The sequence below is a fragment of the Epinephelus lanceolatus genome, chromosome 5 (genome assembly GCF_041903045.1).
Source record: "Epinephelus lanceolatus isolate andai-2023 chromosome 5, ASM4190304v1, whole genome shotgun sequence".
NCBI lineage: Eukaryota > Metazoa > Chordata > Actinopteri > Perciformes > Serranidae > Epinephelus > Epinephelus lanceolatus.
Genome location: NC_135738.1, coordinates 21,149,881 through 21,176,385, shown reverse-complemented (window position 1 = coordinate 21,176,385; position 26,505 = coordinate 21,149,881). Strand labels below are relative to the sequence as shown.

The window sequence follows — 26,505 nt, the reverse complement described above, 5'->3', positions numbered from 1 at the left end:
TCCACTAATACTGTTTTAAGACAGAAGTCTGATACAGATTCTTTTGTTCTGAATCCGCTGGTTGACAATATTTTCCACAATGTTCAATATCTTTAAATAGCCTATGACTACAGAAAGTATTTATTCTTATTTCAGAGAGCTGTATTCTGGTCAGTGCAGAAAAGCCTCTGAGGCAGCATTTCACATGAAGTATCTGCTCACTGTTTGAATTACTCCTGTAACCTCTCAGCTTCCATATGTGCATCAACATTAGGTGTGCTAAATCATCTCGTGGGTTGGATTGGACCCTTTGGCCTGCCGGTTCTGGCCCCAAGGCAGCCCTGCCCTAGGACATCACAAGTTTGAGACTCACTTCTCTGGTTTCTGGCTTTGAGAGAGAGTAGCTCATGTTCACGTGCATTAATTGAACTTTCCTAACCCTGTAAATAACATATTGGAATTCTTAATCTAGGTGGTGTTCCCCTTTAAGAACCTCTTTTGCTTGTAGTGAGTTAAAAATATGAACTATATGAAAATTAAGCACCAAAACCATGTGAAAAGGAATCATGTCTTTTACTGTTTTCATGGTGAATATTGTACATTTAGCTCTGTTATGGCCAAGTGGTGTGTTGAAGTGACATAGGGTTCATACTGTAGTACACCAGACGATGGCAGTGTTTGAGCAGGAAACAATTCTCCTCAGATACTAACCCTAATCCATATGATTCAAACATTTAAGGAACAGTTATGTAAAATAATAATCATTTAAGAATGATTGGCTTAAAGTCACAAATAAAACAAAACAGCGGATTAGTCACAAAAAAATACAGACAATGTTTGCAATTCAAAATATTTCCGGTTAATAAGATTAACTAATTTGTGATTTACCTTAAAGCTGTTTGGATTAGCTTTATATGCCACTTCCGGTTGCAACACAATAAAGTTTTTAATTCATTTTCAATGCTTTGAGGATGAGATGTCATCAAATGATGTGATGATTTTCTCCTCTGAATTCAGCTTCTTGCCAGTCTCATTGTTTGTTTTGTGTCTTTATTATATTAAAGATACATTCTTACAGTGCAGCACTGCTGGGATTTCTATTTGTAGTCTGCTATATGCAGCACATCTAAACTTAAAACCTGTCTGTGCGTTTGGAAACTCCAGTCTGAGTTCTATAATTAAAGACAATAGGCTGCAGTCAAAGCGAATAAGGTCAAAGATTAGTCTCGGGTCGGGGTAATAAATTAAACATCCCATCCTAAATTATGAATTTTCTTTGAGGGTGGAGGACCCGGAGCTTCTGTATCTTTAATAGTGAGGAGAGAGATGGGAGAGGCTGCGCGCTCACGGCTCCTTTTCTCGCTCCGCGGCGTCGGGGACGCGCAGTGGATCCCACACTCGCCGGAGAGGAAAAAAGCGCCGTCGGACCGCAACAGCGACTCACCGGGAAAAATGATCCCTCCACCGCCCTTCATCAACGCTGTCTGCGAAAGTCATGTGAAAGGATCCGCGATATATGAGGACTCGAGTTTTTTCGACCATTAAACTTGTTTCAGAGGATTGTAAACTCCGGGAAGTGATTAATAACGCACGCGAATTGAAGTTAACATTGGACAGGTAAGACGATTCAGTAGTTAATGGGGCTGTAAATGCAGGTAAAAGATTATATAAGAAGCATCCAGATCTGAGCTAAGGTGTAAAACATCACCCTGTGGGTCAATCGCAACTCTCATGAATCACAAGGGCATCTGCTCATGAGTGCAAAAGCAATACCTCTGTGTAAACTGATAATGGGAATATTGCAATTTAACTCTTGCTGGAAGTAAAGTATTTGTAATCAAGTGCAAAAATAAAAGGTTTCATTATCCTAAATAGCGCCTGTTCGTCCGCACTGGATTGTGGAAACGCGCTCAGAGCAGGAGACCATCTGACCCTGAAATTGCTGCACAATCTGACACACTGTATATGTGCATATATGCTTTTATAACGTGCACTGATGTCCAAAACTTTCAACAAATCTATGTTGTTTTTGTGCATTGGTTAAAGTGAGACAAAAGAAAACTTTGCATGGGATGCTTTAAATCAGATTGCCTGACTGCAGCAGTATTCATCTGAGGTTGTTGTTGTTATCACTTCCAGTTTGTAATGCAATTTTGAGCTGCATCAAACAGCAGATGCCCCTTTAAAAAGCATAACCAACTCAGTATATCTGAGTAGATGTGAGATGCAAAAGCTTTTACCGTGAATTTCCGCTGGTGTAATGGACATAATGGATGCTGTGTGGATGTCTTATAAAGATCTGACCTTCGGCTAATGTCTGGTAATTGATGCTTGCAGGTGCAGAAAATGGCGAGACGGCTCCTGCAGCTCCTTGCCTTGTGGACTACTGTGGTCGGCATTGTGCAGTGTTGTCCAGAGCTCTGCAGCTGCCAGGACAAATTTGCCCAAAAGTTTGCTGACTGTGCTTACAAAGACCTGCTGGTTGTACCCATGGGTCTCCCCTCCAATGTTACCACCGTGAGCCTTTCTGCCAATAAGATCAAATTACTGAAGAGTAAAAGCTTCGTCAATATCACCCAAGTCACCTCTCTCTGGCTGGCCCACAATGAGATAGTCACCATAGAGACGGACACCTTGGCCCCCCTGATCCAGCTCCGCAACCTGGACATCAGCTACAACAAAATTGTGAACTTTCCATGGGAGGACCTGCACAACCTCACAGCACTGCAGCTTCTGAAAATGAACAACAATGAGATGGTGAATCTTCCAAAGGATGCCTTCTCCACGCTCAAAGACCTGAGGTCCCTGCGCATCAACAACAACAAGTTCACCACCATTGTGCAGGGTACCTTCAGTGCTCTCTCCTCCATGTCCCACCTTCAGATTTTTAGCAACCCATTCTCATGCTCCTGCAGCCTGGAGTGGCTCAGGGATTGGATCACGACAACTAAGATTTCTGTCCCCGAGCCAAAGTTAATTTCATGTGAGACCCCTGAGCACCTGAAGGGCACAATGGTTACAGCAATCCCCAAACTGGACTGTAACGCCCCTACTGTCACAATAACCTACCAGCCGGACATTGAGAGCACAGAGCTGTATGAGGGCTCCATGGTCATCTTGAATTGTGAGACAAAAGGGGACCCAACACCACAAGTCAGCTGGGAGGTGACTGTAGGAAATCAGAATTACCTGTTCCCCTTGCCCTTTACTGGAGAGATAAATGATGTGCCAATTAATGATAAAACAACCAACAATCGATTCCTCGTCTTTAGAAACGGCTCTCTCATCATCCCTCGGATGAGTAAAAAGGAAGATGGAAATTACAGCTGCTCTGCAGTGAATGATTTAGGTAAGCAGGAGAGCAGTGTTAAACTGGCTATGGCAGCCACCCAAAAACATGGCAGCGAGTCAAAGCCCGATTCTACAGTGGACAGGATCCGTCCGTCTGTTAAAAAGCCTGCGGACCCCAAGATCTCCAAAACCAGTCTCAACGACTTGACCAAGCCTGATGAAAAGATAAAGGGCGGCCCTGGGGGTCCATCAGGCAAAGGTTTTAACACGGAGCAGGTCGGTGGTGCTTCAAAGGACCCCACCTTTGCGAGCAAGTGTGGCGTGAGGGACAGCAGTGAGTACATCTCCAACCACGCCTTCAACCTGAGCTTGGATGACCTGAAGCAGTACACTTTTGATTTTGGTGTTATTGCGTTAGAAGTGTCCGAGACGGAGGCCAAAGTGCAGCTGAATCCGCTGCAGCTTCACAACACCAAATCTAACCTTCACCTGAGTCACACTGAAAACCATGAGACAGTGAACAAAGACGCCTTTGGTCTGTACCAGTCCTCATCCAGTAAAGCCACCCTGGACATGCTCTACCTCTGTATAAACACAGGTAACGGACACTCAATGGTTCAGTGGTCCAATATAGAGGAGGGGGTTAATGCATACCGCTTCCATGGTTTACAGCCCGGCACCAATTACACACTTTGTCTCACCTATGGGGGGCAGGACTGCCAAGTCCAAGTCGTCTTCACAACTAGGAAGAAGATCCCCTCCCTGCTTATCATCGTGGTTGTCAGTATCTTCCTCCTGGGCCTGGCCACTGTGCCCTTGCTGGGGGCCACCTGCTGCCACTTGTTATACAAATACCAAGGCAAGACCTACAAGCTGATCATGAAGGCTCAGAATCCGGATCAGATGGAGAAACAAATGACTGGAGATTTTGATCCCAGGGCGTCTTTTGTGGAGTCAGAGAAAACCTTTAACCCCAGCGAGTTGGGCGAGGGGGAGGGAGAGGCCGAGGGAGAGGATGGAGACGGAGAAGGGGAGGCTGATGGGAGCGTGGTGACAGAGTCCATCCCGGGATCCTCATCCAAAACCAACCAGGAGGAGTTTGAAGTGGGCTCGGAGTACAGTGACAGATTACCGCTGGGTGCCGAGGCAGTCAACATCTCGGAGGAGATCAACGGCAACTACAAGCAGCCAAGCCGCTGAGCTCCGCGGATGTCTGCGAGCACACTGTAAAATATTTTACTTTAAAGTAGCCTACATTCAAGCAGGTAACTCACCCACTATTACTTCACGTGAACAACGATGGCCTCTCATACAAAAAAAGGTGGATCTTTAATTTATTTTTTACTTCAGAAAGTACTCCGTCAATCACTCGAGATTGTGAATTGATTCATGTGACATTTGTTGTCTACTGTAAGGTTAAAATAAGCAACATGAGTTTACAATGCAAGCACAGGTTTCTACAGTTTTATAAGACCACAAAACTGACAAGGAAGCAGCAAAATGTTCCCTTTCTGCAGGACAGACACAGATGGGCACGGGGCTTAAATTGCGCAAACGGAGCTCGCCGCGCAACTGAAAACGATATTAAAAATGTAAGAGATCACAAAACACAAGCAAAAGAAAGTGCCATATGTTTTAAAGCCATTTAAAATAAACCTACATCAGGGACCAATTGCACTTCTGATCAGTGTGCCTCTGCGCCAGGATGAGGATGCGTCCATCTCCTCAGGTGTCGCAGATTTGGATATTTAATTCAAGATGCTGATTTTGGTTCCGGTGCTGACCTGCCCGCTGTCCTGTGAGTCCGAAAGGGACATTTCACCTTCAGCTGTGTTGTGCTTAATGGGAAACCCCAGGTTATTTACCAACAAAATGTTGTTTAACGTAATGTAAGGCTTTAAAAAAAAAGTGCGACTTTAACCTCTTAATCAACGGGTGCTTGCTATACTCTTTGCTTTTTACAATGAACGTGTCCATGGCATGTCACACGTATTTCCTTGTGTGGTTTTTCTTAGTGTAGTCTAGAGGACTTTAGATGTTACTGTCAACCTGTGATGTAAAGCCACGTGAATTTAAAATCATTCTCTCTTTTTTTAACGACGGTAAGTTTCTATGAAGCCTCGACAAAAAGGGCGCACTGACTGTCTTGTAATTGGATGCATATAGTGAGTTTTTGTGAACTGTTGTAAAACGAAACGAAAAACAAAAGCCGTGACCTTTCCAGATTTTTTGATATCATTTTATGTAAGTGGAATTAATAAAACATGAAACATATATGCAAACTTCTTTCTGGATTTGTCTTTGACTTTGCAGATTGAGATGTTTCCGGAAAAAATAAATATGATTTTCTAAATTTATCTGAAAGAATTAAAATAGTAATTTGTTGCCACCAGATTACGTTTGAAATCGATTCAAATTTCAGCCTGGTTAATTCATTTTTATGCGTTTTTTCTTCTTCTTTTGATGCCCTTTTATTGTAGGAGTGTGTCTTATCCTATTTTGTTACAAAATACGAAAATAAATATACAAGCTCTGGCATTTTGGATAAGGTGTTTATGCAGAAGGCAAAGAAAAAAAAACAGCGATGATGAACACAAAGCCTCCCTTTGTCTTCACTTCTTCATTTTGGCCCCGCACAGCTCACCGTGCATTTAAATGAACCTCCTCTAGAATGAAATATTCCAATCATGCAAATAATTAAAATAGAGAAAAACATTTGTTTCCGTTTTATTTTCACAGTAATAATCAGAAGGAAAATTCGGGTGTTCATATTTTCACTTAAACGTCGGCCTTTGAAATGCCAGAAAAGACAACAATAAGAAAACGCTGGTAGCAGCAAGTGGTTTTGGACGTAGAGATCAACAAATAAAACAGAAATTACAAACAGTTCAATTTTCCTGGTTGTTCCTATTCCACAGGTTATTGTTAATTACACAAAATGTGTACAGTTGAAAAAAAAAAGAAATGTATCACATTGGCTATGAAAATTCATAAATAGTGAAACCCTCTTTAAAAGGATGCTTCATGGGGATGCACGTCCATGTGTTTTGTTTGGGCAACAACAAATGTGCATCATTATCTGCACAATGTGATAATAACAAAATATTGGAGAACAAATGTGATTAACGTATGCAGGCTGAAATGTAGAGCAAACCAGTGCTATCCCAAAATAAGCACATTAAGGTGCTGAAAATGAGACATAATGGGTGTGTTCAGATGGGAGATCAGCGCCACACAAGCTCTCCCCTCAGACTGGAGACTGTGGCCCTCATGTATAAACCACCAGGGAGACACAAAGAGCATAAAGTGGACACACAGTCTCCAGACAGGCTCGGTGAATATCTCTACATGTGGCGCTGATCTATAAGTGCACTTATTTCAGTAGATGGGGACAAATGATATAGAATTTGCCCAAAACCAAAAGAGACTTTGCAGCCAATCCTTAATCAGGGTCACGTTCATGCTCAGTTGCTGGCAGCGGCCTCTGCCTCCTTGGTTGCTGCCTCCTTTTTGCTCCCCTCCTTGGCGCTGCGGTTGAGGCTTCCATTCAGAAAGCTCTCTGCGGTCTGACGCTGGAAGTGCTTCCTGGTGCCCACCAGGGAGGGGTTGTTGACCAGGGTGTAGAGGAGCTGCCAGTGCCTGCGGGCTCTCTTTGCACTGGACACTTTGTGCTGTTTCTTCTCCTGATGGACCAGCTGGATCCCTGAGGACATTCAGACATCATGATAGCACCAACGGTATGTCATGTATAACTCCTATCACTGTTTTTTTTTTTTTTATCATCATTGGGATGGTAAAAGACGTGAAGGCCACCCAGGACCAGCTACAGAAAGAATAATAATAGAAAGCAATCATATTCTAATCCTCTAAGCATGGTAGGAGCATATTGGGCATGCCATTAACACACTGAAAGCTTAAGCCCCCTGGGCTGCATGAATATGAAACAGGCAATTAGCGTAGCTCATCTGTGTAATCAGCTACTCCAGCACTAATCTTTACAATACAATAGATTACTTCTGATAATGCATTGTTCCATAGATGTAAACAAGCAACATCTCCCCAACACATTTATAATTAGACTAAACTGTGGCTACACCAGGCAGAGTTGAATTCCACCACAACTGATGAAGCCTGATGAATTTCCCTGCTAATTCCTCACTACGTCCTCTTGTCACCACATGTGTAGGCGACTATCACTCACTCGCTGTTTGAGTCAAAACCATCACTGCAGAAAAGCAACCAGCCTTAAAGTAGCTGTCCATGTTTTGTGTGAATTACATAAATGACACACTGGTTGTATAATGGCAACCTAAAGGAAAACGCTGTCTCCTGGTGACAGAGGCTGAAGGCTGAGGCGAGTGTGGGCACGCCATAAAGAACAGCTGATTAGTTTATGACAGATTTGATTGAGACCAGCAGCAGGACTGTAAATTATTCCGCAGCAAGACTCAATTTGCTCCTGACATATTAAATCTGAACGGCTAAGCTTTCATTTCTCCCGCGCGTGCAAGACGGTGTTATGATCTGATTATGTGTCACAGTGACCTGCCCCTGAATTCTAAACCTCTCTGGAGAAACTGAAGACGCAACACTGACTTTAATTTGCCGTTTATCTTTAAAGGATGAGGCTGGCCACATCCTATATTACTGTCATGAAAAGACCAAAACAAACAATAGGTCAATTCATCTAACATGCAGTACCGGTGATGCCAAAGCCTGACTAGCTTCTTCATCTGTGACATCGACCTCCATTGTTGTCCAAAAACTCTTAGAAACAACATCAATGACCAAACTGACTATGTTTACATGCACTCTAATATCCCCTTATTATTCTGAATTTGATGCAGGTCATGTAAAAAGCATATTCTGTTTGGATATTCCGAATTAGGCCTATTTCGTAATGAAACATTTTCCGATTAGACATGTGGGATATGCTGGTATTGTTTGGATTTTAATAGAATTATCTGGACATGTATACAGCGCATTTGGAATATGTTTCTTGGCTCGGAGTTTTTGCCACAGTTTGTGACACATGGCCTTTTGACATTTTACGGTCAGCTCGCTACATTGTCATGGATACACTGCACACAAACCAGCTAACCAACAGCATGTAAGACTAGGGTAACGATGCATGTCCAGAAGAAAAGCCCACATTTCCGGTTGGAAGAAGAAACACACCTACTTCTAAACATTAACAACATCAACAGGTTTTTGATTATGCAACAAATATCACAACGCCGACCTTGTCAAGAAGGTGGTTGAAGGAATGAAATAGGGAGGCCGTGTTTGCACATTTGAACAAGTCCGCCAACAGTGGTAAACTTAGCAAGACTCTAATTATGATGCAAAGAAGCCAAATCGCACACCCAGCTCCAGCTGTTCCACTTTCAAAATTTCAATGTGATAAACAACATGTAAGGGCAAATCAGTTGTAGTATGCACGGCTCCATGTTAACAAGAACATTAGTGGAATACTCATTTTCGTCAGCCATGTAAACAGCTTAGTGGGAATACTTTGTTTTTCGGAATAAGGGCAAAAACTGGAATATCTTGTGCATGTAAACGTAGCCAGTGAGTCAGCCTCTCTAATGAGTATAGTATCAAGAGCACTGGGTGACATGTTTTTATTATGATAAACACGGACACTGTAGCTTATTTTGAATACATTTGACATACACCATCCTGCTGCTGTAAATATTCAGTAGAGCACAAAATGTGTATTATTTTTATGACTAAAAATAGTTCCCGACAAATGCATTATTTACTACTATTTACACCTGTAAAAAATTAACTGTATATTTGTCACCTGTTTTCAGTAGGAATGAACAGAAGTCAGAAACTATGTATCCGCTTTTGGTCTTTTCCTGTGATTTGTTAACAATAAGAACAACAGAAAAACACCAGTCTTATCCATGTATGAAAACACTGAACCCACAGTGTGAGCTGAATCATCAGTACTTAGGAAATGAGTCGTGTTTTTGCAGAGTATGATGCAAGTTTTGTGCTACAGACCCTCCTCCGCATCCCGTGACCTCTGTGCAGCATTGCTCTCCTGGCCCACGGACTGCAGCAGCAGCATCCCGCAGAAGGCCTTCATCACAGGGTGCGACTGGCTCACCTCAATCTTCAGATAATGAGCATAGCAGCGGTAGGCTGCAGACAGACACAGGGAGGAGGGAAGTGGGGGGGGGGGGGTCACTCTGACTGGGCAAAAGCAATAAACACATAGGACTGCACCCCATGTTGGCTTTGAGGCAATCACACATAATGGGCCATACAATCACACTTCTTTTTTTTTTTAGCCACCTGCTTTTCCTGACAACAGATGTCTTAAATCTGCAGCCATTTCAGAGATCGGTGCGCAATTACAGTCCCTTGCACTGCACAGAATACAGATATCATATGAGCCACAGTGAGCTGCTGGCAGGGTAAAGTGGAGAGGATACGCATTTCTGGCCTCTAAGTGGGATCAGTAAAAGTGCATTTGCTCATAGGAAATTGCTTCTCTTTAAGCCTTCACAATGAGAGTGGGAAAAAAAACAGTGGCGTTTGAAAGGTAAAAGCATGGTGTTAATACCAATAAATATGTTAACATCATGTGTCTGAGACCAAAAGGAAAAAAATCTAAAATATAATTGAGCATGAGGACTAAGGCACTGAATTACCTAAAATGTATTGTTGTGTTTTATTTGAACACAGAGGGGCCAAGGTACAAACTATCCTTTATATTAAGAAATGCCCTAATTTTGATGACATTGAATTTGACCTGATGCTTTGGCCTCACCGGCTTAACCATCAGTGACATTATGGCTCCATCTATAGAGTCCAAAATATCAATCTCACCTGGGTCAAATGCCTCCACGTTGCGGTTAAGCAGACTAATGTCCATGCGTCCCATGTGGACAATGTTGAACAGGGCTGTGATGAGCATGCGCCACACTGCCAGTAGCACGCCGATCAGAACGTTGACTGGGAACAGCAGGTACGTCAGCAGGAACAGATTACCCCTGTAAGAAAGGATACGAAGCATCAAACAAACAGGAAGATGCTGCAATAATCTGACAGCAAAACCATAAAAATGAGGATATGATACCAATCAGCAAATATAGTGGCTCACCTGTTGTCTAGGTCTCGTGTGCCTGCTGTTTTTTTGATGAAGCAAAACCTGCCGGTGATATGCTGAATCAACACGGCCAAGAGAATCATCAGCCAGAAGGGCCTGAAGGGACAAAGTCGACAATCATACATCTCGTGCAGCGATACAACAAAGACTGTTTTGTAAGTGACAGAGCAATATAAATGATCTAAAGCCATTACTGTGCAACATAAAACGCATGGAGCACGTTGTTGCTGTTGATTTGAAAACTGTTCCAGGCATCAAGTTTTCAAGAGCTGACACGCATTTTTGAGTTCATTCAAAACAGAGAAGTTTGATGATTCAGAGATGTGACAACGCTCACCACATGCTCCACAGGATCTGGAAGAGAATCAGATTCTGTCCGTGCAGCACGGGCATGATAATGAGGAAGACGGCGATCAGAAGGCACAGGAAGAACACCATGGTCTGGATGATCATGCCTGCAGGGGAGAGATCAGAGCTTCAGGGCCTCAATGCTTTACACCCCGCACACCCACTCTGCTCTCATAACACAGCAGAGGGAGGGATGAGCTATGACTTTCTCTTGGAAACCTATCCTCACATATAAAACACTGACAAATCTTTATTCTAGCTGAGTTAATGTTGCTATTACACATACAAACAGGAGGAGAACAGACAGTGCTATTAATACGGCATGAGGCTATTTGGCCTATCATTTTATCTGTACTCTATTTAGAGGTACAGTAGCCATATGAAATACAAAATCTAAGATATAGCCGAGGCTTCTGAAGTGATAAAACAAAAAGAAAAACAAAGGAGAGCCAAAAAATGTAAACATACTGGAAATACAGTTGGAAAAAAATCTGAATAATCTATATTCGTTTCCTTTAGCATTCAATATGTAACTGTACCAATGCACATGTGAGCTGCAGTGAAGCTGGTGTATCCCATCCAGCAGACCAGCGCCGGCCGCGACGCCCTGATGCTTCTCTGGCAGTTATAAACATTATATATATCTCCTCTGTACAGCCCCTTCAGGTTTGACCTACGGATGCAAAGACACAATCAAGACAATGGCAGCACTGCGCGGAACGCAAACAAATCCATCAATAAGTGCACAAATTACATAGTTAATTGAAGAGGTAATTTAGCTCTGGATACGACCGAAATGCAATTCAATACTCGACACAGAAGCTCATTTCTTTTAATATGATGTAATTTATGGTAATGGCACAGTATTTCATTTCTTATCTTGATAGCCATTTTCAATTCTAGCAGCAGTTAACACAGAGTGAATGCTGTTATGTCTGTCTGGATGATTAGTACTCTATTATGTTATAATAACTCCTCTGTGAACCATTACATTATAATGAAGGCACCAGAATGAGAAGCACGCTCGTGATACTTTGGACAGTTTAGGAAGAGAATAGAAAAAATAAGAAAAAGACAGCTGTTTTTTTGTTACACCTACCGATGCAGAACCATGGACCGCATGAGCATGGCCAGGTTGACCAAGCCAGACAGTGTCATCGCTGAGATATAGCACACTGCAGGGGACAAGAGAACAAGACATTCAGGTTGTGCACTGCGGGTGGGAGGATGTCATTCATTGACAATTAGCATGGCAAATGTGAAACAAGCATAAGACGAGGGACATGTTAATGTTCTCAGACTCTAATGTGATCTAACTATATAAAAACATGTATATTCTGCATCTCTCATGTCACTACATGGCTGCTTTGACTTTCCGCTTTCACTCACCTTCTACACACCACATGTAGTAAATCACTATTCTGACCACTTCATGTTTGTCTGGAGACAGCATGATCTTGAAGCCAGCTAAAAGGTTGGCGACGTCTTCATTGACTCCAGAGCGAGCAGTCTGGAGAGTTGGTACCACGGCTGAGATCAGTAGAAGACCCACCTAAAAACAAACAAAAAACAAACCAGGACATTTATTCATTACTGGAAAAACTCTTACTCTAGCATGGTGATGTAACGGCTTTTACGGGTCTACTACTGATTAACAGGGGTGGGGAAAAGTCGATACAGCATAAGATCGCGATATTTTTGTGTGGCAATATTGTATTGCCACACAGTGCCAATATTGTATTGCCACACAGTGCCAATATTGTATTGCCACACAGTGCCAATATTGTATTGCCACACAGTGCCAGGTATAGATTTTTTTATTATATAAATCATAAATATGACAAATACAAATTCAAATTTAGGGCGCATACTAGAATAATATAATAAATTGATTTTCCAGTCCACAGGACACATTTTACTGCTGCAAAAAATGGCTGAAGTGAGATGAACAGACAGAATTTGATCTCATTAGATAAAACAGATGTTGACAAAGTTTTCCTTTGGGGATAGAATTTACCGTTGAAAAAAGAAATTAAATCAGAATATATCGCAATAATATCATATCGTGATAATATCGTATCGTGAATCTTCTGGTGATTCTCACCCCTACTGATTACTAGCCCACCAGCAAGTGAATACAGTGTGTAGTACTGGTCAACTGACTTCCAGCTGATATAACAGTGTAAAACATAGTTTCTGAAAGCGAGGCCCTTAGAAACATGTTGTGGCCCCCCACCATGACATGAAATGCATTCATTACATTTGAATTATCTGTGCTCAATTTTAATACTTTCACTCTCTTACATTTAATACACTGCTTGGCTACTGCATCAAGCTGCACCCCTCTAACAGGCATCTGTCAGGTCGGAAATGGCAACTTGTATAAAACTATTGGTCACATGGCAACTAGTGGCTCCATGTTAGTGTCACAGGAATTGCATCATCAATGCCAGAGCTGTTAGGTTAGCTTAAGTTAGCAATTTCAGTGGACAGCTCACAAGTGCATTTTTCCTGTACAGCCCACTCATGTACTGGCTCCTCAAATTGGCACTCAGTCATCAAAACTTTGAGAAAGTGTCAAAGTTGATATTTAGAGTCTGGACTAAAGATATTAGGACAAATTAAGGGTTTGGATTAATCAATAAAGATTCAGGTAAAACTTGCATATCTACTTTTTTATCGCCTGGTGGTTTTAGAAGTATCAAAAGTGGACTATATGCATGTAAGGTTTTAAGGTTTTATCACTTTGTTTGTATTATGCTGTGGATTCTGTTTGCATTATACAGTCTAATAGATATGACAAGTACCTGATAAAGGGTAATAAATGACACCACACCAGATATAGCCAACTTCAGTGGAAAACGGAAAGCTGTTTGAGACAAAAGAAAAAAAGAAGAGTTACACAAATTTAACAACACACAGGAAGGCATGAACAGACATAACACAAGATCGAGACAACATGTGTACCTTCCTCTGGTGTGTAAATGTATGACTTTACAGCATCCATTATCCTCTGAGGGAGCTTTGGGGTCTCTGTGCTCGATGTGCTGAGGTGAAAGGTAAACAGAGGAAACATTTGCGAATGAATGAGCCATAGTTGCCATCATCCTTAAATACATCAAATAAAAAAATATATGTATCTATGTATTTAGAGTCAAACATTCTCTCCAACTGGAAGAGAAGATGTATTACTTCATCCACCGACCACCACTGCATGACACGCTGGTCATTTGCATCGACTGTAGTTAGATCAATCCAAGTCTCTTATTTTGAGAAAAGAGCTCATAATTACACACAAAATGAAACGAGGCTTAAGTTAATTGTAATTTGCAAAACTGTGCATTGCCTTTTAGCTGAGGAGACAACATGACATGTAGTAATGCAGCAAATGAGTTGTGTTCCTGATAACAGGCTGTAATTCTCACCTGATTTTGGCGGGCTTCTTCTCCTTGAGCATTTTCTTCACGTAGTCTTTGTAGTAGCTGCTGCTGAGATCCTTAAAAAAGTGGACAGCAACCATACAAGAAACCAAATGTTAATAGTGGAATTAACTAGGGCCACAAATGCTTCAGTTGGGCCTCCATATTCATAACATCCTTTGGAAGTATGAGGCATTAGGCATTATTGTTGGAATTGGAGCTTTATTTTGTAATTATTAACATGTGAAAAAGCACTGACCACAAACTAAGCCTTTTTAAGAGGAGAGGTCACCACCAAATAAAAAGTACATATTTTCCCTCTTACCTGTAGTGCTATTTATCAGTCCAGATTGTTTTGCTTTGAGTTGCTGAGTGTTAGAGATATCAGCAATGTCTGCTTTCTCTCAAATATAATAGAACCAGATGACTTTTTGCTTGTGGAGGTCAAAGCGCCAAAAAGATACATTTGAAAAACTGAACAGCAGTGACCCAGTAAGATCGGCTTGACCCCAGTTTGTCATCCAAAATATACTACATGTGGCCTACTACACAATATTGGTTAACCAAGCAAGTTCAATTTGCCTTTTTTCCATTCACCTCACAATGGCAGGACTATCATACAGTTTGTAGACATGCATCAAGCAGGAACTACGCTGAGCAAGCTAATGTTTTTTCATGAACAGACGGTAAACAAACTAACAAATGATTACCTAAAAGTAGACATTTCCTGCTAAGTAGCAGACATGGCCACAGAAAAGGAGCCTAAAGTCGACAGCAAGGGCCGCCACTTTCAGGAGCAGTGGAAAGATGGATAGTTTTCCACTCAAAGATGAAACAGTTGTGTTTGTGTCATTTGTATGTATTTGTATGTGTGTGTGTGTGCGTGTTTTATAACTCATACAATCTGAGAAACAGCTGGTCCCTAGGTATCTTCACATTATGTTATCGGGTCCCTGTTCAAAAAAGTTTGGATAGTCCGGCTCAAGATAATCCACAGACCTTGTTGTGAGCAGTTTCATGTAGGAACTATTTCTCTTTCTACCAAACTAAACCAACCGTAACGCTGCACAGAAGGAAGCGTGCTTCTGCGAGGTCACCTATCATCACTGAGCTATATGAAGTTACAGCTCAGCTGAGGAGGATGCCATTAATGTTTACATCTCGGTCTGTCCATGAGTAGATTCGTGCTTCCTTCTGCACAGTGATGTGGTTGGCAGTTCCTACATGAAACTGCAAGGTCTGTGGATTATCTTGATAAACTGGGTCATAATTTCTGGGTAGAGACATTGCTTTTAAGTTTTTCAAATACATATTTGGTGCTTTGAGCACCAGTGTCATCTGGTTTTGTTATATTATAGAGAAGGCAGACATCTCTCATCTCCGATATCTCCAACACCTGAAAACTTACACCAGAACAATCTAGACTGATAAGCAGCACAACAGATAAACTGGCAAATTGTCCCTTTAAAATAAGTGTATCTGTGCAGATTTATGGTGTCAGGTATGTTGCTGTGGGGTGTAGGGGAGTGTGGAGGGAATGGGAGGGGGCGGTGTAAACTCCAGGCAATCGCCTCACCCAAGCTTTGTCACACCCACACTGAGATTAGCATCAAATAAACACAGCATTGTGCGTCCTCGGTGAAAAAACAAGGCAACCTTTTCATAATCTGATCAAGAACACAACATAAACCAATTACGTCAAATCTACTTAAAATGATTAGACCAGCATGCTGCGTTGGACTTCACATTTTCCCTCAGCCTAGACTGTATGAGCACGATAAGCCCCTTGATTAGCAGGCAGCTTATAAATGTTCCTCACGTGCACAGATTCAGAAGAATTGTGTGTCTTAGAAAGATTTTTTTTAATAGCTCAGGTTTACATGAACGCAGACTATGAATCAACATGGACACTTGTCATTTGTTACGTAAGCAGGCCAAACAATTAATACTATAACGGCTGTACAACCAAACTGAAGCAGACATGACAAAGGGTCAAAACTTACCTCTGTGGCATTGTTCTTTTCAGTGCCCTTTAAGCCCTTGAATAGAAGCAGGGGATACTGGAAACTAAGGAATGCCAAGCAAGCTATCTGGGGCAGGCTGGAGAAAAGGGAGTAGTGTTTGTGTATCTGCAAAGGAATAAAAGAAGACTTTTAATCACCTAACAACTTGTTTTGGGACTTCTGGAGTGACACATACATGTTAAAACTGACACAAAAAGGGGACACAAATGGTTTTGTGTGTTGTGGTGGGAGTCATATTGGCCAAATGGGATCCTGAACACAACACAAACATCTGAGACCTTCACTGACCAAATAGTTACAATTTAGTGACAGAGAAATTGTTCATGTATTTAAAGTCTTTCAGCTTAACTTATACACCTAAATACTGGGATTTAATTTTATGATTTTTTCCCAAGTTTTGAAATAAATAGACTCAATATAATATTTAGTAAAATGTACTCTTTGTCTTTATGTGATGAGGCGTAGTCATGCAGATCAGCTCAAATGCTCCCTGAAGCGTTTGGCGTGTGCCAGCTCATGGTGGGATAAAAAGACAGTCATCGCCACTATTAGAAAAAAACCCATCCAAAGCCTGGATGTCTCTTTTTTATTGACACACTATAAACGGATTAACTGTGACAAAGCCTCTTGATTAAGACCAACAGACAGTGGAACTAATTTTTTTGAGTCATAGACATTCATTGCTAAGAAAACCCAAACACTGTGGATGTGGCACAAAATCAGGGATCAAGTATGGTTGAAAGCTCCAACCATGTGTCCGTGAATCCATTTGAAAGGGCTTGATATTCATCTTTTCAAATCACATCTCCCACTTTTGCTACAGACCAGCTTTGTTTGGTAATTAATGGGTTTCCAGACCAGAACAAATCAGCTTTGTCTTTGAAATAATCCTTAAAACTCAGACAGATGACACATTACAAAGAAAGTGATGATTAATCCAGAGGCAATCTAGACCATCTAAATCTATCGTTGTTGCATAAAAGCAGTTATAGATGTTGTCTTTGCTCACCAGAGGTGTTTTGGGACAGTCGATTTTCTGCCAGACCAGAACACCAAAGTGCGTCCATGACAAGAGGCTACCAAGTACATAGCCCACTTTGTTATGTAAAGTGCCGCATGCCAGGAGAGGGTAGTATAGCGCGGGGTAGTAGAAGACTCCCAGAATCACCCAGTTCTCTGCGAATACAAAATAAATGTGTGAAGGCCGGCATTTAATGAAACATGTGACACAAGACTGAAACTTTAACAGCTAATTCTGCTTCATTCCTACACTTAACACGACTTTCCCTAGAAATTACAAGTGGTTTAAGATCTAACTCTGCTCCCTACTTTGCTGAACCTTGTACTGTTTGGGGATTGTCCTTATCCTTACAGTCAGTTCTTATGTAATTTCATCACAGCAAAAAAAGGCTTCTTGTAAAGCTTAGTCGAAAAATAACAGACACATGGAAACATAATAATCCAATTACATTACGGATATTTAACAAAAATAATGTTTATGTCTATCCTAAACTACCAGGATAAGATTAAAACATGGCTCTAGAAGATTCACACTCATGTAAAGAAAATGAAAGCTAGAGCAGGAGGAACCAAGATGACCTCCTCACGTTTATTCTCTGTGTCTGTCGTGAAGGGGAGCGGGTTTGGCGATATGATCAGGCCCCACAGTTTGCACAAGAGCACTCCAAACACAGCCACTGCAAGGCCCTTGTGCTGCGTATGATCCAGGAAGTTGACCGGACTGTGAAATCAAGCAGCAGGTATTTAGAGCCCACATGTTACCAGCCTCACGTTTGGATGAAACAGTTATTGAGCAGAAATGACACACTTTTAAAAAAAGTTTCAACAAACTAGCTCACTTCAAGTTTATCAGATATTTTGGGTGTGATGTTCTACCTTCCAGGCCACCCTTGGCTTCCATTCATGTCAGTATACTAAAATCAACGAGGCTTGAAACTTGCTTGAGATAGAAAAATCCATCACAGTTTTCCACCTCAATTAATCCAGGGAAGGTTCACTGAGCATGAAAGCTCTCATCAGCGCCCACCTCCAAAAACCCACAATTACACACAGTCACACCTAGAAGTTACTCTGAATGACCACAGTTTTATCTGCTGGCCACTGAGCAGCTGCACCGGAGCAGATTTGGGGGTTAATTGCTCAAGCGTACATCAGCCAGTCATAAGACTTTTAATTAAAATTAAGTTAATTAGTAAATGGGTACTACTTTGAAAGCTTTTTCTTGTCTGTGTGTTCCATTGCTTTTGAGAAACATCAGTTATCCACAATTTAAAGGTCCATTCTGTAGGATTTAGGGGGATATATTGGCAGAAATTAATAACATTAATAACTATGTTTTCTTTAGTGTATAATCACCTCAAAATAAGTATTGTTGTGTTTTCACTATGTCAGAATGAGCCATTTATATCTACAAACGGAGCAGGTCCTCTTTTCAGAGTTCTCCATGTTGTTTTACAATGGCCCAAACTGACTCTAGATAAAGCCATTTGCATTGTTGTGCTGGCCACAGAAGTTCTCCTACATGCTTGGCACTCAGGCAAAGTTTCAGCTGGTTGAAATCTGCAACCTCACAGCTAGATGCCACTAAATCCTACACACAAGACCTTTAAGAATCGGCTAAAAGTTACCCTCATAAAATGACTACCCCAGTGACACAGTTCTTATCTCAGCATCTATGTGTTTATGTTGTGTACATTCTGACAGCTAAACGTAAATGCAATTTCTCCGGAAATGAACGGAAGCCAAAAACTGCAGACAGGAAATCAATCTATAAATCTGATGTATACTTTGGAAAATGGTAACAGTGATGTAAACTATATGCAATTCAAAGGGGCTGACAATGTCGTTCAAAAAAAAAGAGACAAAAGATAAAAATACAGTCTTACCTGAGTAAACCTGGGAGTCCTTTCTGTCTGTCGCCCACCTTTGTTCGTCTGGCTAAGATTGCTAGGATCAGCATGACGACAAGCTAGGAGGAGAGGAAACATCAGTTAGCCTTATCTGCAGAGCAGCGTGCAGCTGTGGGCCCCCCAGAGATCAGACCACAGTCTGGCTCAGACTAAAAATGAGTTGATGCCACAAAAGGCCAAACCGCGGTGTCTCATTAGTGCTCCCCATGGATGAACTGTCATCAGTCAGGATCACTGACCAGTGAGAGTTCAATGACCTGTTGTGACCTGCGACACATTTAGGAAACACAAGGATGGGAGGAATTGGGTCGGCCTGGGCCAACTACCAAGATAATCTTTGAAGCAGAAATCAGTCAAGAGACAGTGCACAACAAAAAACACTGTTAGGAAAACATAAATATTATGAGAAATAATTAGCACAAATGGTAATGGTGGTGAACATTACTGGATCTCATAATGACAAGCAGCAACATCTGGGGCTGAAAAATGAAGCCAACATGGAAGTGCCAAAAATTGCAGTTCCATGAATGACCACTTGAGGCTGGCTCCAGAAGCGAGTCAATCAGTATAGACCCCTATGTTAAAAGGCCCAACTTTACAGCCTGTTACAAAAACAGTTTTGGTCTCTATAGCTAATATTATGATTAATGGAAATTGTACAGAGGTGAATATTCATTTAAGTCATCCATTTAAATTGTATTAAGGCTTAAAGTTCTGCATATTAAAGGGTGGGTTCACTTTAGCGACAGGCTGCCTGTGAGACGTCGCCACAGTCTATGAGTCAGACCCACCCCTCGCTCATCAATAGCTCCAGCCTCTTTTCTTGAGATGGTGACGGCCAAAATGCCAAACTTAAAGATTCAAAAAAACCAGTGGGTGATGTCACAATGTCTACGTCCATTATTTTATGCAGCCTATGCATAATGGTTGAGTGACAACATTTATCAATATGCCCCTAGAATTACTGCGGTGAATCTAATGCACTCAGTTATTATTATACATCAATTTTTCATTTGTATGATTTGATTTGTATTATGCAACTGGAAATCAATTGGACACCAAATATATTCAAATCAGATACATTAAGTCAACATTTTGGGGCCAGGATCAAAAAGACACAACAGTAGACATATAGACATATTTGGTGATGTGAATCATCCCGTATGCCATGGATCCGTGCCTGGATCTGGATCGAGATCAAAACCATCATTTCTTTGTTGAACAAGGGCCCTTTGATTTCACCAAACTTCATCACCACCTGTTCACAGTTTTTTGAGATGTTCTGCTAATGGCCAAACAAACAGCAATGGCTGAAACATTAACAAGGTTGATTTTAACAGTCAAACCTTGCATAACTTTATCACAAGAACACATCATAAACAACAGCCAGGTGTGATATCATACACCCAGTGAATGAATGACAGTGATAGACAGGGCAGCGTAATGCGTCACATTAAGCATACTTACAGATATCGCAGTGATGCATATGTGGTAGAGCCTGTCATCAGCAGTGGGGTCACATGGAGGGATTATTCTAAAAAAAGGAACAACACATTCACACATGAGCAAAACAATCAAACTTAAGAGTCAAGGATTTGAGTCACCGGGCACACCCACACCTCACTAAACCTTTCACACGTCACCGTCAGGACCATTTGTGGCTGGAAACTTTGCAGCTGAAAATCCCGCAGCAGAGATTTGCATTTAAACGGATTGGTATCAGCGTGACACAGGAAAACAACTAATGCCCTCTGTTCACGTTTCCGTACACTGGAAGAGCAGGAATGCCTGGTCATGGGGTTGTAATTATATCCAGAGAAGGCTATTCTAGGTTGGGAGACTTATTTAGAAAAATACTATACACTGGGTATGATCTGTGAGCGTAGAGATGGCAGCTACCAGAATGGATGTTGTGACATTTTTCACAACAGTCTCTCACCTGTCCAAACAATGTGTGAATTTGTGACTTGGCACTCAGAGAGCAGACGGTTTGTAAATTTAAGGTGATGTCAAAATTCACATTTCAGAGTCAGAGCTGGCTGAGAAGGAGGTGCAGCAGGATGTTTTAGTGTTTACAAATCAGCTGGCTGAAATATAGTGAGCTACATGAAAGCTTTTCATCTCAGCACAACTTATACGTTTACATGACAGCCAGACGGGTTATTAGGTGAACGTGGTGGCTGCTGATAAATTACATTTGCTCCATCGTATTTCTGTCATACTGCTCGTCTGAGGCCATTATTAAATATAATATTTGTCCTATTAATCACTCTCTGCGAATGTTTACATGAAAATGCAATTTACATGTAAGAGAGCATCCCAAAAAGAACTAACTGGGAGTACTGTGTGTGTCCTGTTGCATTGTGGGATGGGACAGGAGCAAAGAATGATGTTTTACTATCAGCTTTGCAAGGGACCATGTACTACATCTTCACTTTTCAAGGCTGAAAAAAAGTACAGTAAAAACATTTTAAACAGTGAGTGATTTTAGGTTGAATGCACTTTTATAACTTTTTCTAATACTGGCAAAAGCTACACAACCTGCGTTTTCAAGGCATGAAAATAAGACGGCCTCTGCTGTAATTTGACAAGTGAACTGAGCAGAAACAAGACCACACACTGACACCAGCACTGTAGAAGTTTGCCAAGTGTCACCTAATATCTCAAAGAGAGCTGTATCTCACTGAAAAAAGTTTGATGAAGCACTAATACACGTTAAATGAGTGATTTTTAGACAAACATTAAAGGGATACAAACTTAACTAAGTAGATGATATTTAAGCCTAAACCAACTATGTTAAGTACTCAGAGAGATGGTAAGAATGCACTTACTCTGCTTCAATTTTGGATGGCAAAGGATCCAGGTCAGGGTACTCATAGTCCAGTAGAGCATCCTTATCCATTGTGCTGTCTCTTTTTTAAACAAATCCAAAGTCTCACAAAGCAGGTTAGAGGACTTTTAAGCACAATCTCTGGCAACACACAGCTGCGATCCCCTTGACTCAAGAGATAAAAGTTTCTCCCAAGTCCCGAGTCAGTCTCTGTTGCTGCTGCAGAGGCGTCGCTGCCTTCCTGTGTGTTTGGTGAAGTCTCACACTGTGTTACTCTCCCTCACAGGCTGTATTCAGGTGCCCTCGTTCCACTTTGGAGCTGAGAGTAATGTGACAGGTCCTGGCTGCTGCTTGCTGCCTCCACCCTGCAAAGGCCCTGTTTCAGCTGAGGGTAACCACCACACTGGGATCCTGGTGAAAGAATGAGAGGGGGGCAGTGTGTGAAAGGAGGGAAAACGTTGAGATCTGGGCAGCCAATCTGGAAGGCCACCTGCAGCTTACCGGGATTACATCTACTTTTTGGGTTGTGTTATTGGACGTGTGGCCGGTGGTTGTGGAGGTCAGATGTGCAGAGTTATAAAACTCCAGCTGAGACCAAGTGGGTAGTGGTGAGTGACGACGAGCCTTTCCTATTGGAGCAGATAGCCATGATGATAACAGGGAAATTCTCATGTTGTTCCCCTCAGTCATGGATCGGTTTCATTTGTGAAAGGTTACCAAATGGAACCAAATAAAGCAGGATGGAAGAAACTGCATGCTGTCAGACTAAACCTCACCTCACTACATAACTCTGCACCTTCAGTGTGATAAGGATCAAGGAAGAGGTCATTCAACCCAGTACTTTGTCTTCAGCAGATAAATTAAGATAAAGATGTCCAAGGGTATATTCATGTGGAAACAGCTTTCTAAACCAGATACCTGTGTTTGCCACACTGGTATCAAGTTCTTTTAATATGTTATTTAACATGATTTATCGTAAACGTGACAACAGGTGATTTCCCAATGACAAAACTCATCCTGTAAACAACTGATAAAGATCATACACATACAATGAGAGAATCTATGTTTTCAATGTGATATGAGGACATGATATGTGGATGAATTGGATTTAACAATAGGTACAGTCACACTGCCCTCAGGAAAGGAATTTCATCGAAGCTATTTTTTCATACTGATGGTGTCTTTTGTCAGCTAATGAGGCACGAATAATACCCAACAATAAACTTGGACAACTCTCCATTGTATGGACTTACAAAAGAGAGTAGACGTCAGAATATCAGCCTTAAAGAACAAGTTCAACTTAATGCTGCAAAGTCTAGTGCACTATTAAAGGTTAACTATTTTCCTGGTTAACTGACATCAAAATTGTTAGTTGATTACCTGATAAGTTGAGAAACATAATTGAATCACTGACATTTTTGATAATATATCAATCATTAAATCATTTGCGGAGCAGAAAGAGCAAACGTGTTGTGACTCTAGCTTCTGAAATGTAAGAATTTGCAGCTTGTTTATGTTTTGCACCACTTTTGGTTTTGGACTGTTGCTGAGAAGTTGAGATTGTTATTTGATTTCCTAATTTCTGCCATTTTATAAACCAATTAATCGAGTAATTTCAAGATATGTGCAGATTGATCAACAGTCACAATCCTTTTTGGGTTCAAAACTGAATAAAATCATATGAGATTGTTTGTCTTGTATTTCATATGACAGTGTGACCTGGGTCACACTGTCATATGACAGTGTGACAGTGTGACAGTGTGACCTGGGTCATCTCACCCCACCAGGTTGGATCTTGGCCTCAGAAGCGCCCTGACTCCTGAGTCATGACAAATCTCTGTTATATATTAAGTCTCATCAGAATGTTGCAGCCAACAGGTGGTTCACACACACTTGGGTTGATTTCCACTACATTACAGGTTATCAAGTATTTCTTTCTCCTTCTTCTGAAAAGAGTTAGAAGATCTCAAAATAGGAATATGACTTATGTCTAAGCAGACAGAAAAGCCGAGTTGGGAAGCAGGTTTTTCCTTTTGAATTCGAGAGAATGAATGACAGCAACAGCAGTATAAATATAGAGGTAAAATGCTCACAAAGAGCCTCCAACGTAAGCAAAGCACAAGCATGTGAGTGCTACCAAGACAGACTGAGGTCAAGGGTCATGGCAACACCTTCGCTTGAATTATTTTCTTTATGCATCACGTTGAATTGATAGCAAATGCACTCAAATTTTATGTTTAAGTGCACTACTACATACACAAAAGGGTCCCATGAATCTTGTGCAAAACATCTGCAGAGATCTATTCCTGCCTTCAGCTGCAGCCGGCTGAGACTAAATCAGTTTTGCAACACTGCCTCAGTGTCAGCATAAACTCATTATGCCGGGATTACAGTCACAAAACTTTAAAAAGCAACAAAACTTCCCTCCTAACACTCCTGAGAAAACACGCTTTCTCAAGCATAGTAAGCCACCAAATCAAACGTGTTCCCGAAAAAAGAAGAAAAAAAAAAGCAGCCCAGCAAATAAAGGGGTCACTGAACAAAGAATGCTTTGAACAGTTATAATTACATCACAGAGAGCCACAGTTTGATTGAGCCAGACAGTTCACTTGTATCAGGTTTAGGAAGTTGGCTCGAAAGCCCTTTGGTTGGAAATACATTAAGCATGAGAGCTTGTAAAAACTAACATAATTAAATTACTAATCCATTTTTAACAATCTAAACAGCAACACCATGGATGGCAGCAAGTCAGGCATCCACAAACTGATTAAAAGTGAAAGAGAGTCAGTTAATAAATACCTCCAGTGCTTCAAAACAGACGCTAATACAATAGAAAAATGAAAGCATGAATATAAAAGATGTTGACTCTACCTTTAAAAGTTCTGACCTCATTAGTTTATGACCATCAGAGCTGATAAAATACTGTCAGTTTAGGCAAGGTGACTTCAATATCATCATTCAGGGACATGGAATTAAATGACACTTTATTTTTATTTTGCTACACAACATTACAGTAATGCAGCAGACGCATTATTGGTGTCCTACTTCCCACAGCTGAGCATGCGTGTCTCTGCTTTCTGTGGATGACAGCTGCAGCAGCCAGCAGCTCCTCTGGATTTTGTTTCACACAGACATCATGGACAAATTTCATGCCTTTGAAGTTGAGCTTGATCTCCTGACAACAAAGAGACTTTCAGCCTGAGAGTCACGGCAGGTAACTTAGTCACCTGTGCCTCTGTTTCACATGCAGGGCCTGCTGCACCACCTCCGACTTACAGGAGGAATTAAACGTGTATTTTATGCGTGTATCACTCGACCTGCGTGCGCTCCTGAAGGGAAACACATCGACTGGCTGTTACAGTGTGAGTGCATTTAACATCAGCTACACTTGCTAATTAGTTTTATGCACTTTGAGATGCGAGGCTACTTACCGACCGCCTCCAGGTGTGCTGCAGCGCCGGGTGGGCGTGGAAGGTGGATTAATGTCAAAGCAGGACCGCTGGCACCAGTAGCTAACTTTATCAAGCGCCAGAAAGTATACAATCTAAATAGGCTGCATTGTTTTGCATTGCCTGGGCATATTAATTTCCCCAAACACCTCCACATTGCAGCCTGTATCCTACACCATGCACTACAGAATGAAATCCTGATCTTACCTTGTGTTCACCTCTCGGTTTGGAGAACTTCAAATGACTTGACTTTTCAGCACTTTCCCACCACACACCCACCTCAGAGAAATAATTACATAAACAAAACAACAATCTGAAGAGCAGCTTTTCTTTCTCTGGACACCTCACATGCAGTGTGTGGTTGGGACTTTGACCGGTCTCTATCTTGTTGTGGTGAGAACATCATAAACATGCTGCTGCATGCAAAGTGAGGGGTGTTGTGGTGTTGTGAAACATATAGAGGTGATTAATGTGGTCAAGTTCAAGTCGAGACTGAGAATTGCTGACATTTTGCAACATGAGAAGTGGTTAAATTTGAATGAATGAATTTTAATGAAATTACAAGCAAACAAAGAGAACACTTCATCATTCGGGTGTGACTCTTTGGATGAAATTAATATTTTAGGCTGCTAAACCAATATACATAGGGCAGATTTAAAGGGGAAGCAGGTGATACACCCCCCTCAATATTTAGAATGTGCAATAGTCTCATATATTGCAAAAACTGATGCAGAAAAGGCACAAGTTGGTGCAATGAAGTCACCAGAATCCAGGAAATTAAGTGTTTGCCGCTAAAAAAAAATTAGCGGAGGACCCCAAACCCTCCTGATTCATATGGGCCCCCTCCCAATATTGAATCACAACTTACACCCTTGCCAATACAAGGGGTGACTGAAAAGTTTTAAGCCTCCAGGAAACACAACAAGATAACATAATCCCCCCTCGGGAGCAACAAGGGCTGAAGCGCCTTTGTCCCAGTGGAAAAGAACTTCTCAGGTTGGGACCCAGCACCTATCTTCAACACTCTCCCTGCCATGCTTGAATGCCTGTACCCAGCATTTGACTGTGGCACATGAGGGGGTGTTGTCATGTAAAGTATTGAGCATATCTTG

General features: G+C 41.4%; 2 protein-coding genes across 4 annotated transcripts; one reads left to right on the top strand and one right to left on the bottom strand.

Annotated features, from left to right (window-relative positions):
- The first annotated feature begins 1,324 nt into the window (after positions 1-1,324).
- On the top strand, positions 1,325-5,552 carry islr2 (immunoglobulin superfamily containing leucine-rich repeat 2). Its single transcript, XM_033635134.2, has 2 exons — positions 1,325-1,596; positions 2,317-5,552. The coding sequence occupies exon 2, from the start codon at positions 2,326-2,328 to the stop codon at positions 4,468-4,470; it is 2,145 nt and encodes a 714-aa protein (XP_033491025.1). The 5' UTR covers positions 1,325-1,596; positions 2,317-2,325; the 3' UTR covers positions 4,471-5,552.
- stra6 (signaling receptor and transporter of retinol STRA6) lies at positions 4,266-25,765 on the bottom strand. 3 transcript variants are annotated; one of them, XM_033635136.2, is made up of 18 exons: positions 25,601-25,765; positions 21,946-22,355; positions 20,582-20,648; positions 19,091-19,173; positions 17,792-17,925; positions 17,194-17,360; positions 16,164-16,289; positions 14,167-14,237; positions 13,709-13,788; positions 13,549-13,610; positions 12,131-12,293; positions 11,841-11,916; positions 11,281-11,414; positions 10,731-10,848; positions 10,388-10,489; positions 10,114-10,277; positions 9,283-9,423; positions 4,266-6,973 (listed from the first exon to the last, which is right to left on the bottom strand). In XM_033635136.2, the coding sequence occupies exons 2-18, from the start codon at positions 22,014-22,016 to the stop codon at positions 6,735-6,737; spliced, it is 1,998 nt and encodes a 665-aa protein (XP_033491027.1). In that variant the 5' UTR covers positions 22,017-22,355; positions 25,601-25,765; the 3' UTR covers positions 4,266-6,734. The 3 variants fall into 3 exon arrangements, with proteins under 3 accessions (XP_033491027.1, XP_033491028.1, XP_033491029.1); XM_033635137.2 differs by lacking the exon at positions 25,601-25,765 and adding an exon at positions 25,376-25,484; XM_033635138.2 differs by lacking the exon at positions 25,601-25,765 and adding an exon at positions 22,446-22,599.
- Positions 25,766-26,505: the final 740 nt, after the last annotated feature.

What these genes read in the sequence shown, in the direction of transcription:
- stra6 (XM_033635136.2), bottom strand. Translation starts at nt 22,016, where the DNA reads ATGGATAAGGATGCTCTACTGGACTATGAGTACCCTGACCTGGATCCT. An exon ending in TATGCATCACTGCGATATCT is followed by an intron (nt 19,174 to 20,581) that starts GTAAGTATGCTT and finishes CTCTCCTCCTAG; the next exon opens with CTTGTCGTCATGCTGATCCT. An exon ending in TGCAGCTCACATGTGCATTG is followed by an intron (nt 10,849 to 11,280) that starts GTACAGTTACAT and finishes TCTCCCCTGCAG; the next exon opens with GCATGATCATCCAGACCATG.
- islr2 (XM_033635134.2), top strand. Translation starts at nt 2,326, where the DNA reads ATGGCGAGACGGCTCCTGCAGCTCCTTGCCTTGTGGACTACTGTGGTC.